The 16,154-nt window shown below is 40.1% G+C and overlaps 1 protein-coding gene across 1 annotated transcript in view; it reads right to left on the reverse strand.

Annotated features, from left to right (window-relative positions):
* Positions 1-4,788: 4,788 nt before the first annotated feature.
* The window catches only part of IGF2R (insulin like growth factor 2 receptor), a 79,247-nt gene continuing 67,881 nt past the window's right edge, over positions 4,789-16,154 (reverse strand). Inside the window, exons 42-48 of the mRNA XM_060753672.2 lie at positions 15,201-15,318; positions 14,134-14,280; positions 13,445-13,629; positions 11,524-11,710; positions 11,098-11,253; positions 7,924-7,993; positions 4,789-6,524 (exon numbers count right to left, since the gene is read on the reverse strand). Coding sequence (XP_060609655.2) covers positions 6,111-6,524; positions 7,924-7,993; positions 11,098-11,253; positions 11,524-11,710; positions 13,445-13,629; positions 14,134-14,280; positions 15,201-15,318 — 1,277 coding nt within the window. The 3' untranslated portion in view covers positions 4,789-6,110. The remainder of the gene's footprint in view (positions 6,525-7,923; positions 7,994-11,097; positions 11,254-11,523; positions 11,711-13,444; positions 13,630-14,133; positions 14,281-15,200; positions 15,319-16,154) is intronic.

Raw genomic sequence — 16,154 nt, forward strand, 5'->3', positions numbered from 1 at the left:
TTGGACATTGGAGCTGCTTTTACATAAACAGATCCTGTGGATTCTGTTGATTTTTCCTTCACATGTTGGCCCCACTTCGCTCTAATGATATACTGGCAAAATGCCCATCACTGCCAGAGCATGGCTTTTGCTTTTGAATTACAACTCCCAGAACTCTCCAGTCATTGTGCTTGATGGGAGTTGTTGCTCCCAAAGAGAGTTTTTTTCAGTTCTGATCACCTTGGCTGCATTTACACTATAGCGTTAATGCAGTTGGACACTGCAGTACTTTAATTGCTATGGTTCAAGGCTTTGGCATCCTGGGATTGGTAATTTTGTGAGGCATCAGCACTTTTTGGAAGAGAAGGCTTAAGCCCTTGTAAAATTACAAGCCCTACAATGTCATAGCATCCAGTCGAGGCTGTTAAAGTGGTATCAAACTTCATTAATTCTATGCTGTAGAATCACCCTGTGACAAGTAGGATGTGCTTATGCATGGAGGAGTATTTATAGGAATGGAGGTACTTTTAATTTGCATTGTTGTATTTGTTTTGCTGTGTTTTTTGGACCTCTGGGGGTACAAATGCATCTCTGGTCACTATGCATCCACTTCTAATAATCTTGAATGGAGATGATGAATTACATCATCTGAGGGTAAAGCCATGATCCACTTTTAGCTCAACATGACCTGCAAATGCAAGGGCCTTTTCCAAGAAGATAAAAACAGTAATGATTCACTTTTGTAGCAGGAAGTTTAGAGACACATTCAAGGGTACTGGCAGAAGGAGACCTCTCTTTTATGGTCTGGCATCTATGATGGTAGTCCACGCCTCCCTTCAACAATATTCTATTCACTGGATCACACAATCCTCAGAAAATCAATGCAATCAACTAAGTGAGTAAAACTTTTTCTGAACTGATTGGTTAGAAGAAGCTGTCAATATCAAAGTTTGAAAAGATTGCTTCATGGAATACCACAATCAGAGTACATGTCCTCACATTCAGTGCATGTAGGCGACCCAAAAGGTGTACAAACAGAAGTTCTCAGAAGACTTCATCCTCTTATTTCTCTGCACAGGCAGTGCAAGCAGGGATTGGCAAAGTGCAGCCATGTAAGTTGTATGTGATCCCCAATGCTGCTTTGTGAGTTAATGGCCCATCCACCCTTTCTGGGATGGAAAAGTATAAGTTAAACAACAATTTATAAATAGGTTAGGGCCTCCTTCCACTGTTTAATTTAAAAACAGGCAAGAAAAGGCTAGAGAGATGGACTTCCAACCATTTCTGATGAGGTGTTAGCTATTTTTGGAAAGTCTACACAGTTAGCACCAGGTTCCAAGACAAAACATTGGCTCCTAGACCAAGTACAGTTGCCCACCTCTGCTCTTCAACAGACACTAACAGAACAATGCAGTAATAATGAATACTTCCAAGGACAAGAGTCCAATTAATGAAGACAAGCCAAGTACTACAGAGCCAGGTCAGGAAAAACAACAACAAACAATAGCCAAGGTTACAATCCAATAGTCAGATGCCAGTAGTCCAATTATCAGGGCTCATAGATCAAAGACTAAGAATCCAGGGGTACAAACGGAAGTCAGCTTTAAGTAGTCAACCAGATAATCAAGAATACCAACTGAAGACAAAGTCAATCCATCAAAACCAAGAAGTCAGCCCAGAAGTCAGAGCCCCTTGCCTTCATCTGCATGGCCCCACCCTCTCTGCCGAACTACCAAGATTCCATAGGATGGAACCATGGCACTTAAAGGACCATCCAACTTCTATATGTATCTCCCTATATGAACCATCATGGAGGTTAAGATCTTCTGGGGAGGCCTTGCTGTCAGTCCAACCTGCTTCGCAAGCACAATTGGTGGGGACAATAGACAGGGCCTTCTCAGTGGTGGTTCCTCAGTTCTGGAACTCACTCCACAGTGAGATTAGATCAGCACCCTCCCTCCTGGCCTTTAGAAAGAGAACAAAGACATGGTTATGGAACCAAGCTTTTGAATAGTAAAGTAACACAGTACAAGAAGTAAATATGGAGTGTGTACAATTAACATTTGGAATGGCCCCGTTTACGAGTATGGATGTGTGATTTTAATGTTTTTATTAAGTGTTTTTAATTTTTATGTTTCATGTTTAAATGTCCTCTTATCTTAGGGTGAATTGTCCTATTGAATTTATGCTTAGTTGTATGTTGTTTGATTTATGGTTTGGTTTATGTATGTAAGGCATTGAATTTTGCCATTATTTTTTGTAAACTGCTGAGTCCCCGCAGGGATGAGACTTGTGGGGACGAATGAGAGGGCCTTCTCGATGGTGGCCCACCGGCTCTGGAACCCGCTAGCTGGGGAGATTAGACAAGCACCCACTTTGTCAGCCTTTGTCAGCCTCTAGGAAAAATCTGAAAACTTGGCTGTTCCGTTGTGATTTTGAGGAATGAACAACAAATCCCCATAGCATGATCATCTCAGTACAAATTTGTCCTCTTGATGCACCTAACCTCATCCCCTAGTGAAAAATTAAACCCCATAATTTTTCCCATCTGAATCTCCCACCAGATATACTACTCCATTTACCTATCTCACTCAGGGTTGCACGATTCTATTCCTGCACTGCTCAACTCTTTGTTTATAACTTTTTTATTTCATACCCTGGGTTTACCCTATTGTATTATTTTTTATTGTTTGTATTTTATTTGAGTTATTGCCTGTTGTATGTATTTTATTTTGTTTTATTGTAATTGTTGGACTTGACCTCATGTTAGCCTCCCCGAGTCCCTGTGGGAAGATGGTGGCGGGGTACAAATAAAGATTATTATTATTATTATTATTATTATTATTATTATTATTATATAAATACTGTAAATAAATAAAATATACTTGTGCAATGTGAATCTACTCTATAACAGTCTGAGAATATGGGTTTTCTTCCTGTACAGCATTTTTGTATGTGTGGGGAACAGAGAGATGTAACAGCAGTGTCCTCAAGTCACCCTGGATGTTCATTGAAGTTCAGCAGCCTAATTCCTAGTGACTTCAGTTCCAAAAACTGCTTTTTAAATTAACTGCTCAAATTCGAAACTGCAGAAGGTAAAGTACGCGTGTGTTATATGTAAACCAAAGGGCAATCAACAACCAGATCATTCAAACACAGGAAGGTTCAGAGAGCTGGTTAATCTGTTTCTACCGTTGGCTGGTTTGATTGCTAGCAAGGAAATCGTATCTTCCTAGCTTTAAATCCTGGCTTCATTGTATGCTGTGGATGCACATCCATCCGTCCATCCATCCATCCACTTTATCAGCAGTCAAGCCACATTTTTGCAACCTTAAGAGGAAGACAAAGACAAATACTCTCAGCATATCTTGACAAGAAAATCTTGGAAAAAGGTTGACATTTTGATTGTGTATTCATTCATGACAGGGGTTGGACTGGATGGCCCTTATTGTATTTTCCAATTCTAGGATCTACAACAGCACACAGCAACAACAACAACAAAAACCTTTCCATTCAAGCAGATCTTTGGCAGCTCACCAGGGTTACTCCAAAGAGGAGTAACCCTGTTATATTGAATGGATGCTGCTGTAAATAATAAGTTGCTTGGGACTATTTGATTTTCATACATGGGTGGTGTCAATGTAGTAAATAAAATTATTAATCTTTTACGGTTTTCAGTACACAGGTGTGCACTAAAATTTGTCTGGAGGGGTCAAAGGGGTGTTCAGTACCTCTGCTGGAGTGATGCAGACACTTGTGTGTTGCTTATGGCATTATGGAAAAATACTTCAGGATGCATATGCTGTAAAAATACTGAATGCACCACATATGAAAGCCTGTGCAGACTTCTTCTGAGAAGATATAATTCTCTGTATATTCTCAAGATATAGAAGAAATGGACCATGTCCTTAGTATTAACACTATCCTGGGTTCATTCCATGAAACACATCCAGTTCAAAAGGTCAGGTATCAAATAATGGGAAAGACACTCCTGTATCTGAGACCATAGAGAACTACAGGCAGTCCCCGAGTTACAAACATCTGACTTACAAATTACTAATAGTTAAGGATGGGGATGAGACAACAGGAAATTACAGAAATCTCAGAAGAGAAATTCACTCCTGGAAGAGTTATCATGGGGAAAAGGGGTCTCCACTGAAAATATGTGGCTTGAGTTACACCTTAAAATGTATCTGTTCCGACTTACAAAAAAATCAACTTAAAAACAAACTTACAGAACCTATCTTGTTTGTAACTTGTGGACTGCCTGTATTGTCAATTGGAGTAAAAAAGTATTCAGGGGATAGATCAAGGGACTAGATCAAAGATTCAGCCTGTTTTAGAAGTTCTATTCCTCTTGAAGACATAGAAGTTTGCAATTTGGGTGTAATCCTAGACTCACCTTTGAACCTGGAGGCTAGGTTTCTGTGGTGGCCAAGAGTCCTTTTCGGACATTTCAAGCATCTGCACTTATTCCTTGAGAGATTAGATTTGGTCATATTTGGACTACTGCAACACACTGTTTCAGGTTTGTATTACTTAGATCTCTGGTAACCCCACATTGTTAGTTTATTCTTAATCATGTGTATTATTTAGAAGAATGCCAATTTCTCTAAAGTAAAAAATTAACAGCATATTGTTACATATGTACCAGTGCAATATGCTGTCAATCTTTCAAGTCTTAACTCCAAATCTACATTAGTATTCTTTCATACCTTAAAATTTGCAAAATATATACCAGCAAAGAAAGAAAAACTCTTCTAGAAGTGGTATTTAAAGTGACGAAACCCTGATATATGACTTCAATGATTCCTAGGGAAACATAATTTAACTTTTATTGAAATTGTTTGAACACTTTGTTACATTAAATTTGATTCCCAAGCAGAAACCACCTCAAGGAAACCAGTGTGATTAGGAAAAGGTATGAACAAGGAAGAGTGCCTGGCCAGCCCAAGGACTGGTTCATTGTGTACTGAAACTCATGTATTGTCCGTGAGTCCCTTGAGAGACAACTGAGCAGAAGCTGAGTACTGCAGGGAGATCACCATTCAGTCTTGCCAGCAATGTAGTTTCATCACTGAGGGTCCTGGGTTACTGGAATAGTTAGTAACAGTATCCAAAGGTGACTTTTTTTGCATCTTGTTGTTCACCTGTTAGCAGAATAGGAGTACGTCTCTGTGCAACCAAGGCTTTTAAGACATGTATCTTTAAAGTAGATATACAACTCCTGGGAGGGCAGTGAGGCTGATGTTCCAGAAATTCTACAGTTTGGCTTGGAATAAACTATTCCCATATGGCAAGGACATGAGCTTCCTCCAGAAGGGAAAGGATACCCCCCTTCCTTCTATGGCCAATGAAGCAGAAAAGAATTTGAGAAAAGTACAGCTTTTTCCCTCTCATCATGACAATTCAGTTAGGAGGAGCTGTACCAGTTAACTAGTCCTTCCATGCTGCTTTTCAACAGCTTTGGAAATACTGATGAGACTTCATACGATTGGTACCGAAAAAGACTTATCATGCAAAGGACAGCCACTGTCCCAAGGCTAAAGCTATAGAGATTCGTACCTTCCAGTAAAAACATGTTTCAAATCATAACAAGCCATTTAAGTTAGGATATAGGAATCAAATATACAGGCAATTTGAAACAGCTCCAAAAATGTACACCAAAGCAACCAAGCAAACATACACAGAACCTTCTATCTCCATTTCATATGTGTGAATCTGTAGAAGAAATACCCTGCCTGCAGGAAGAACTCATTGCCAATTATTATTTCTGTGAACCTGAGTTGTGAGAGCAATAAATACAAAGGAGAGTGTTAAAAATGCAAGTTTCATGTTGAAGCTGAGTGGATTTTGTTCAGACCTGACCCCACCCTTGGAAAGCAATACGCCATTTGTGACATCTATAGAGAAGGGAGAAGAATCATCGCGATTCAAGCTCACTGAATGCTAGAAATCCAGCAATCACTAAATAAATTGTAAACTAGGACTGACCCTCCTTCCCCCTTTCCCTTTGAAACAGTCCCTTACAGAAGGCATTTGAAGCTAAAGTCTTCATATTTGGTTGGAAGTGTTTTGTTGTCCCGCCTCAATACATACACACGGAATTGTGAATAGGCACAACAGGAGGTTTAAACGTTCAACAAGTCCTCGTCGCTGTCATCGTGAAATGATGCTGTGTTTGTTGAGTTCTGTAGCTTCTGCTGGCCAAAAGCAGTGCTGCCTTTGCTTTTCTTGCTGTTATTAAGCAGGTTAGCTTTATCGTTGCTTGTGAGATGAAGAGGCTTGCTGTAAGGAGGCCTCGTTGTGCCTAAGCCTCGAGACTGAATGTCTCTAGCTGAATGGATTTTGACCTCTGGTATTGTCAAAACTTCATCCTCGCTGTCCATGTCATCCACTTGAAGGGAAGTTAGAGCATCTGATTTGACTGCTTTACTAGCAATGTGGCCATTTCCTTGCCCATCATTTCCTGACTTCTGATTTGGAGCAGCAACTTCTTCCATGAGCCATTCCGTTTCATTTTCATTCACTTCTTCGGTATTTATCTGTTATTTGAAGGAGATGGAATTAGTAAACAGTGTTTTAAAAGATCTCTATAGACACACAGTAGATATCTGAAACAGACCTGACTTTGAAGAGGAGCTATATCTTAATGACAGAGTGCATGCTTTGTCCCAGCATGGAACAGGCCCAAGGTCCAATCCTTAAAACATTTAACCTTTTTTAAAGGGCGTGTTTGATGTGAAACACCTCTACTGCAAACTCTAGAGAGCTGTTGTCAATCAAAAGTACAGAGCATTGGGCTAGATGGACAAGTGGACTGATAAGATAACATCACAGCAGCTACATTCACTCATCTTACTCCTATTGGGAACTTTCTTATAGAAATACAAAAGTTTAGCTCAAGTGAACCCAGTGCTGCCTCCTGGTGTCAATGCACAACTTCCAGCATCCCCCAATGCTAGCTATGATAGTTAAAACCAATGAAGGCTACAATTCACCATCTGAATTGCCACACTTTGCCCACTCCTGAGTAACCAAACAATGCCAGATGGTCACCCGGGCTCTCTCCTGGAGTCTGCTGCTCCATCAACAGTTTATTCTAATTCTCAATTAGAACTGGAATTGCCCATAAAAGTGTGGTCTGCTCATGGTACCAGTGTGTTTCTTTCTTGTTACCAAACTTCTCCATCTGATAAATATAGATTAGCCTGATAAATAAATTCCTTCATAAAAGGTAAAAGTTTCCCTTGACATTAAGTCTTGTTGTCTCCAACTCGGGGGGGGGGGGGGGGTTGCTGCTCAACTCCATTTCTAGGCTGAAGAGCCAGTCTTGTCCATAGACACCTCCAAGGTCATGTGGCCAGCATGACTGCATGGAGTGCCATTCCCGCCCTAGAAGTACCTATTGATCTACTCACATTTGCATATTTTCAAACTGTTAGGCTGGCAGATGCTGGCCCTAACAGCAGGAGCTCACCCCACTCCCTGGATTCAAACCACTGACCTTTCAGTCAGCAAGTTCAGCAGCTCAGCAGTTTAATCCACTGCATTACCAGGGGCTCCTCTAAGTTCCTTAACAATCAAGCATAAATTCCCTCATATACAGTTGGCTAGGCATACTGAATATATTTCCCAACGCTACTAAGATATGAAAATCAGAAAAAGCTCAAAAAGTTATCTCTTTAAGTGAGGTGAGATAAAAGAATAACAGACTCTCAACTATTTGTTTTTTAAAACAATCAAGTCTTGTATAACATATAATTTTGTGAGAGCACCTTAAATGATAACACCAACCTACTACACCTAGTTGTTTATGTCTCAGGCAGCTCATGCTCAAATGGAATTTTCAGAGATTTTAAGCACCATTAACAATAGTGAACACAGTTCATAGACTTATACAGCAATGGTTTTGATATACTAAATACACATAGGAAAAATTACCTTTGTATACTTATAGGAAACATTTGATGTTCTCTGGCAGCAATTGGCTATCTTTTGCTTCATAGTCTCTCTAAAAAAACAAAATGTTACTGTTATTATGCACTGTAAAAGTATTAACTGTAGACCACCTTATTCACCTGGCTCTACTAACCCAGTCCTACAGCAGATTTTACAGCAAGAGCTGAGGAGTAAATAGAATCATAGAATCAAAGAGTTGGAAGAGACCTCATGGGCCATCCAGTCCAACCCCCTGCCAAGAAGCAGGAATATTGCATTCAAATCATCCCTGACAAATGGCCATCCAGCCTCTGCTTAAAAGCTTCCAAATAAGGAGCCTCCACCACACCTCCGGGGCAGAGAGTTCCACTGCTGAACGGCTCTCACAGTCAGGAAGTTCTTCCTAATGTTCAGATGGAATCTCCTCTCTTGTAGTTTGAAGCCATTGTTCCGCGCCCTAGTCTCCAAGGAAGCAGAAAACAAGCATGCTCCCTCCTCCCTGTGGCTTCCTCTCACATATTTATACATGGCTATCATATCTCCTCTCAGCCTTCTTTTCTTCAGGCTAAACATGCCCAGTTCCCTCATAGGGCTTGTTCTCCAGACCCTTGATCATTTCAGTCGCCCTCCTCTGGACACATTCCAGCTTGTCAATATCTCTCTTGAATTGTGGTGCCCAGAATTGGACACAATATTCCAGATGTGGTCTAACCAAAGCAGAATAGAGGGGTAGCATTACTTCCTTAGATCTAGACACTATGCTCCTATTGATGCAGGCCAAAATCCCATTGGCTTTTTTTGCCGCCACATCACATTGTTGGCTCATGTTAACTTGTTGTCCACGAGGACTCCAAGATCTTTTTCACACGTACTGCTCTCGAGCCAGGCGTCCCCCATTCTGTATCTTTGCATTTCATTTTTTCTGCCAAAGTGGAGTATCTTGCATTTGTCACTGTTGAACTTCATTTTGTTAGTTTTGGCCCATCTCTCTAATCTGTCAAGATCGTTTTGAATTCTGCTCCTGTCCTCTGGAGTATTGGCTATCCCTCCCAATTTGGTGTCGTCTGCAAACTTGATGATCATGCCTTCTAGCCCTTCATCTAAGTTGTTAATAAAGATGTTGAACAGGACCGGGCCCAGGACGGAACCCTGCGGTACTCCGCTCGTCACTTCTTTCCAAGATGAAGAGGAAGCATTAGTGAGCACTCTCTGTGTTCATCCACTTAACCAATTACAGATCCACCTCACCGTAGTTTTGCCTAGCCCACATTAGACTAGTTTCCTTGCCAGAAGGTCATGGGGGACCTTGTCGAAGGCCTTACTGAAATCCAGGTACGCTACATCCACGGCATTCCCCGCATCTACCCAGCTTGTAGCTCTATCGAAGAAAGAGATCAGATTAGTCTGGCATGACTTGTTTTTGATAAATCCATGTTGACTATTAGCGATGACTGCATTTGTTTCTAAGTGTTTGCAGACCGCTTCCTTAACAATCTTTTCCAGAATCTTGCCCGGTATCGACGTGAGGCTGACCGGACGGTAGTTGTTTGGGTCATCCTTTTTTCCCTTCTTGTAGATTGGGACCACATTGGCCCTCCTCCAATCTGCTGGAACTTCTCCCGTTCTCCAAGAACTCTCAAAGATGGTTGCCAATGGTTCCGAAATGACTTCCGCTAGTTCCTTCAATACTCTGGGGTGTAGTTGATCTGGCCCTGGGGACTTGAACTCATTAAGAGAGGCCAGGTATTCCTGGACAACTTCTTTCCCAATTTGGGGTTGGATGTCCTCCAATCCCTCATCCACTCCATCTTGCTGAGGTTGAAGACTCTCTTTTTGTGAGAAGACCGAGGCAAAGAAGGCATTAAGTAGTTCTGCCTTTTCCCTATCCCCTGTCAGCATTGCCCCATCTTCTCCTCGAAGAGGTCCTATCGCCTCCTTGTTTTTCCTTTTTCTACTTACATAAGAATAGAAGCCCTTTTTATTGTTTTTAATGTCCCTGGCAAGTCTGAGCTCGTTTTTTGCTTTAGCCTTGCGGACCTTTTCCCTACAGGTGTTGGCTATTTGTTTGAATTCTTCTTTGGTGATTTCTCCCTTTTTCCACTTCTTGTGCATGTCTCTTTTGTGTCTTAGCACAGTTAGAAGTTCTTTGGACATCCATTCTGGCTTCTTTGCACTTGTCCTATTTTTTCTCTTTGTTGGCACGGTTTGCAATTGCGCCTTGAGTATTTCACTCTTGAGAAATTCCCATCCATCCGTAACTCCCTTGTCTTTTAGTATCTGTGTCCACGGAATGCTGCTCAGCGTTTCCTTCATTTTTTGGAAATCAGCTCTCCTAAAGTCCAAAATGCGGGTTTGACTTGTCTTAGTTTCAGCCTTCCTTTGTACCTCAAATTGCAGGAGCACATGGTCACTTGCCCCTAAGGATCCTACCACTTCGACCACATCGATCAGGTCCTCCGCATTTGTTAGGATGAGATCAAGAGTAGCCAATCCCCTTGTTGCCTCTTCTACCTTCTGGACCATGAATAGACAAACACTGTTCATATTTCTATAGTAATGCATGAAGGAAAAGTGGCAGGATCTCTGACTGAAATTAAGGAATATACATACTATGAACAAACTCCTCTGCTCTTCATTGCAAATTCAGCTCCAGAAGTATGAAGGGAAACACTAGCAAAGGGCAAATGGACATGTTAAAGGCTGAATCGTAAGTGTGTAGGTATCTCCTATGTGACATCTATGTTTAGAGAGAAAAGGGGAAGAACACCTGAGCATGGACTGGTGCTGAAAAATGAGGGGATATTGCTTTATGGCAGAGTATAAGAAACATATCTGTTTAGCCACTTAGAAAACATCCATATGGAAATTAGAAGATGCCAGTATCAAGTATTTTAGATGAAAGGATGTTGTTAGGGAGTAACTCTCTCTCGAGAATAGTTATACCAAGGGAAGTGAATTGTCCTACAAACTCCTCTGGCAGGACGGTCATCTGTTCAAATATGGCAAATGCTGATTTGTGACTAAGGAAATAAGTTGCTGTAAATACAATGCACTCATCAACCTTGTGGCCTAAAGGTACAGTAAACCTCATCTTTGATGGTTTTGAAACAGTGAACGAACAAGATGAGCAGGAGAGACCAAGAACTCACAAAGCCTCTGTAATCTTTTTCAACTTACCTCCTTTCCTTTTTGTAAAGTAACATGATTATGAGGCACACTGTAAGTACCACCAGGAGCAAACTCAGTAATGCACCAACTGCTTGGCTTCTTCCTGAGAGGCCTTTATAAGAATGGTCTTCCACAAATGTTTTGTCATTCGTAGTCTCTGAGGTTCTGCAGATGATACAGAAAAAATACTGTTTATAACTAAGGAACTGGTCAATTGAGCATTACCTTTATTTGGGAACCACTTGTCAATCATGATATTTTTTTAAAAACTTGCTACTAACTAATTCATTAAATAGTGACTGAAGAGTTAGTATGAACACGTTTTATTCAATGACTCCAGATATGCACCCAGTGTGGCCTCCTCTGACAAGCCCACCCTCTGCCATCCCAAAGCTAAAAAGGCTCAGGCCTTCCTGTTCAGAAAGGCACACTTACACCAATGGACAGACTGCTGAAGTGTACCAGGTAAAGAGGTATTGGCAATCGGAGGACTCATGAAGGAATTCGGGGATGCCTTCTTTGGCCTGCTCACTGCAGTGGAAGAAAATGGTTGAGGACACAAATTTGGTTGGGTCTCTGCCACATTTGGAGTCGGAGGAAAACACGACATCCAGATCATCATCTACAAAAAAAGGAAAGATTGGGATCATTTCACTAGAAGCAGGAACATCTCATCCCCCCACCCCCAAATACCAAGAGCTATAAACAGAAGATAATATCACGTAATTGCAACTGCTTGGATGAACCCTTCAAGTCCAGTATTATCCAAGTATTTTAACATTGTTCCTTACCTTACTGCAGTGGTTCTCAAACTTCCTAATGCCGTGACCCCTTAAGACAGTTCCTCATGTTGTGGTGACCCCCAACCATAAAATTATTTTTGCTGCTACTTCGTAACTGTAATCTTGCTACTTTTATGAATTGTCATGTAAATATCTGATATGCAGGACGTATTTTCATTCATTGGACCAAATTTGGCACAAATACCCGATACGCCCACATTTGAATACTGGTGGAATTGAAGGAGGATTGACTTGTCATTTGGGAGTTGTAGTTGCTGGGATTTATAGTTCACCTACAATCAAAGAGCATTCTGAACTCCACCAATGATGAAATTGAACCAAACTTTGCACACAGATCTCCCGTGACCAACAAAAAATACTGGAAGGGTTTGGTGGGCATTGACCTTGAGTTTTGGAGTTGTAGTTCACTTACATCCAGAGAGCATTGTAGCTTCAAACAATGATGCATCTGGATCAAACTTGGCATGAATACTCAATATGCCCAAATGTGAACACTGGTGGATTTGGGGGGGAAATAGACCTTGACATTTGGGAGTTGTAGTTGCTGGGATTTATAGTTCACCTACAATCAAAGAACATTATTGAACCCCACCAACGATAGAATTGAGCCAAACTTCCCACACAGAACCCCCATGGCCAACAGAAAATACTGTGTTTTCTTATGATCTTTGGCGACCCCTGTGACACCCCAGGGGTCCTGACCACCAGATTGAGAAACTCTGCCTTACAGGGAAGTAACATTGGACTCTAGCCTGCCTATCAGTTAACGGAATGTTTTCAAAAGTGCATCAACATATGCCCTGCAGAGAATACATCCGGCATAGAATATATCCATGTCCCTGGTCAGGCCACACTTTTTTCAGCCTTAAAGGAAGGCAAAAGCAAACCTTCTCAGAAAAAAGCTTGCCAAGAAAAAAGCAACTGTAGATTGGGCTTAGAAATGACTTGAAGATACATATTGACTCCCACCCATTTTAACATCTATTTGAACAAGTTAATGCCATGTTTAGCCAAAATTGACTATCCTTCACCAACAATCAGGAACAGAAAGAAATTCATTCTGATGTACGCAGATGATTTAGTGCTCCTATCCCTTTCCCAGTTGGGTATTTAAAATCTCTTGAAGGCTTTCTGTAAATACTGCCAAGAAGAATATCTATCAATAAACAACTCCCAAGACCAAGGTGACTGTTTTTGGAAGACACTGTCCCAGGTACAAATGGATTTTAGACCAACATGCCATAGAACAAACCCACTTATTTAAATATTTGGGAATTGTTTTCAGTGAATCCCTTTCCAGAAAACATCACAGAGAAAGCAGGGATGCTGAAAGCTGAAAAAACAATAGGTGCCCTAAACATATCAATTTAAGTGATTACAGTTGTAGTCCATTTCTGTATGAAAAACTCCTTGGAGACCAAGGAAGTAATGAGCCTTTCAAAAGTAGAAACATGGAAACAGAAATGGAGAAAAAGTAAAAGAAAAGCCCTTCATACTGTGGTATTCAACTGCGCTTGTTATACTATAAATTGTCAAAGTAAATGCCTATTTACCTTGAATGTAATATTTTGCCTTGTCAGAAGATCCAATTCTCCGTTTGCGGGATTCTGATTTTTTAACCTGGCATATGTTTGCTCCCAAGCATTCCTCATTTTTTGATTGAGTGATAGAAGAAAGCTGAATCTCATAAATGTAGATATCACCATTTGCTCTGATATCACCAGAGGCATTGTATAATCTGAAGCAGAGCAGATTTAAATCAAATTTAAATCAAATTAAAATAAAATGTAACCACAATCAGTATAAAGATAAAAGGTATTAGTCAAAGATTCAGGACCTATTCTTACAGTTCATAATTCTCTATCCAAAAAGGTTTGTGTAGCTTTAAAATTTTCAAGCCCAGTTCCATCTAACAGGGGAGAACAACATCTGTTCAATTAATTTGTGCCCGTACATGTTGTTTTATTTCAACCCCAACAATCTACTGGGGTTTGGAAGCCTAAGGGCCAACTCAGAATCTTGTAAGCGTTTCTGTTGCAATCAATTTGCATTTTCCTATGTATTGTGAAATTGAGAGGGGTACAGTGGATTATAGTCATAATCTGAATCTTCTAAATGGCAGGCAGTAGCAACCATATGTTGCTTGATTTTTCCCAGTCCCTTCAGAGAAAGTCTCCTGGAGCAATTTAGCCCTTTCCTTTTCTACTACTTTTATTATATATACTTTGGAGAGACTACTTACTTGTAATAGATATCACCCAAACTGAAATTTGCCCCAGTCACTGGATTTATCACTGTGCCATTCTTTATAGTTACTTCTTGAGGTTTCACTGCACAAGCTGCCCGCGTTTCCCATGTGATGTAATAGGCACAATTTTCTTCATCAATCCTAATAAGAAACATTTCAAAAGAGAGCTACAAATCTAGAAACAATAAATGCCAGCAGTAGCAAAAACCATGAGACTCAAAAGTAACACACACACACTCCAAGATGTATCATCATCTTTACTTTTGTCTGAGGTTAAGTAATAGAGTTATCAGTGTCTGTAACACTTTGTTTTCTATTCTCATTGAAGGCACCTTTTAAAAAAGAACCATCAAAATCTACTGTCCATTCCAAGGAAAAATTTAGAGAACTACCTAAGAGATGGCTTTAGAGAGAATGCTTAAAAGATGACATTTACACATATTCTACAGCAGAGATATGTTTAAGGTGTTAAGATTAAGATGATGATGAATTTCTATTTATCTTGCTTTTATCCCCAATATTAGGAGCCAAGGTGGCTTGCAAAACTAAAATATAAACAATGAAAGTGAAGGAAAAGTATACCCACTACTTTAAAATATAATTCAGCAATCCCTAAAATTGAAGTCCCTTTAAAACGGGTTAATTAAAAAAACAGCAGTTAAAAACACGCCATAAACAGCACATCATGAAAAGCCCTCAGTGTCAATTCCTAGAAAGCCATGAAATTGTGACAGATCCCAAAGCCTAGGAGCAGCTAGTCCACTTTCGTGTTCCCACCAAAACACATCTGGGAAGGTAGCAGGGCTGAAGATCTCAAGTCCTAGCAAGCTTATAGGGATGTACTCTAAATTAGTAAGTAATGGAAGTAACTATCCAAGAAATCCAGGATTATCAATAATGGTCTAACAATTCAGAATAACTGAAGCAGAGGTGCACGGCAAATTCCTAACTCCTCTCCAAATACTTCTGCTTGAATTTTTTTCCAGTTCTCCAGCTATCTGAGGAATGCACAGGAAGGAAATGTGCTTCATCAGCAGAACTATATATATTCTTATGCTTACCTATCAAATCTAGGCATGCCAACTGTTTTTGCACATTTGAGTTCTATGACAGTTGTTGCTTTCTTCCCCCTCTGTTGACATTCATGACCATTGGAGTAACTGACAAGGACTTTATCACCTGAAACAAAATTAATAACAAAAGAAGCCCTTGAATTCAGAGGTTCTCATTGGTGGAATACGTACACTTGCTGCAATGCAAAATTAGTCTAGATTGGATGCAAAGTTTTAATCATAATTTTAAATAACCATTCCTCAATCAATCTCCTGAGAGGGTGATATGATATTTTGCACCAAGCTGACATATTATGGAGGATGACGGAGGAATAATTCTTATAACATACCATAAGTGATAATTCTAACAATAAAGTAAACATATCAATGTCCTTCTAATTCATGTTTGCAAAAAAAGAAGAAGAAGAAGAAGAAGAAGAAGCAAAGTTTGAAAACAAAAGAAAAAGAAAAAAAAAAAAGGGAAACCTAAATGTTAAACCATGTGAACCATCACCAACAGTAACCTTGGCACCAATATCTATCCCTTTTGACCTTATTCCCTTCAGAAAACCTGACCGGGACTGTCCCTTCTCAGTCCAATATTTTAAAGTATATCATGTGATGTTAAATTATTCAACTTATCTCTCAACATTCTCTAAATATGTAATGCAAAGCTGAACGATCACTGTGTGTGGTGAAATCAATTTTTTATTCTATAAAAAGGATTAATCAGTTCTTTCAGCAATATTTAATATTTTGGGGAGAAGTTAGGATTTTCAACCATTACTGGAAACCCTGCACAAACCTTAACACAAAGAATGGGGAGAGGGGGGGTGGAATCTACATCCTTAGGATTTATAGCAAAACATGTACCAGTTCAAATACAACTGAACTGCACTTATGGTTGTGATGAATTGAGGTTAAGAAGGCAATTAGAAGTCCATTTTAAGTAGACAAAGTGCA

The sequence above is a fragment of the Anolis sagrei genome, chromosome 1 (assembly GCF_037176765.1).
Source record: "Anolis sagrei isolate rAnoSag1 chromosome 1, rAnoSag1.mat, whole genome shotgun sequence".
Lineage (NCBI taxonomy): Eukaryota > Metazoa > Chordata > Lepidosauria > Squamata > Dactyloidae > Anolis > Anolis sagrei.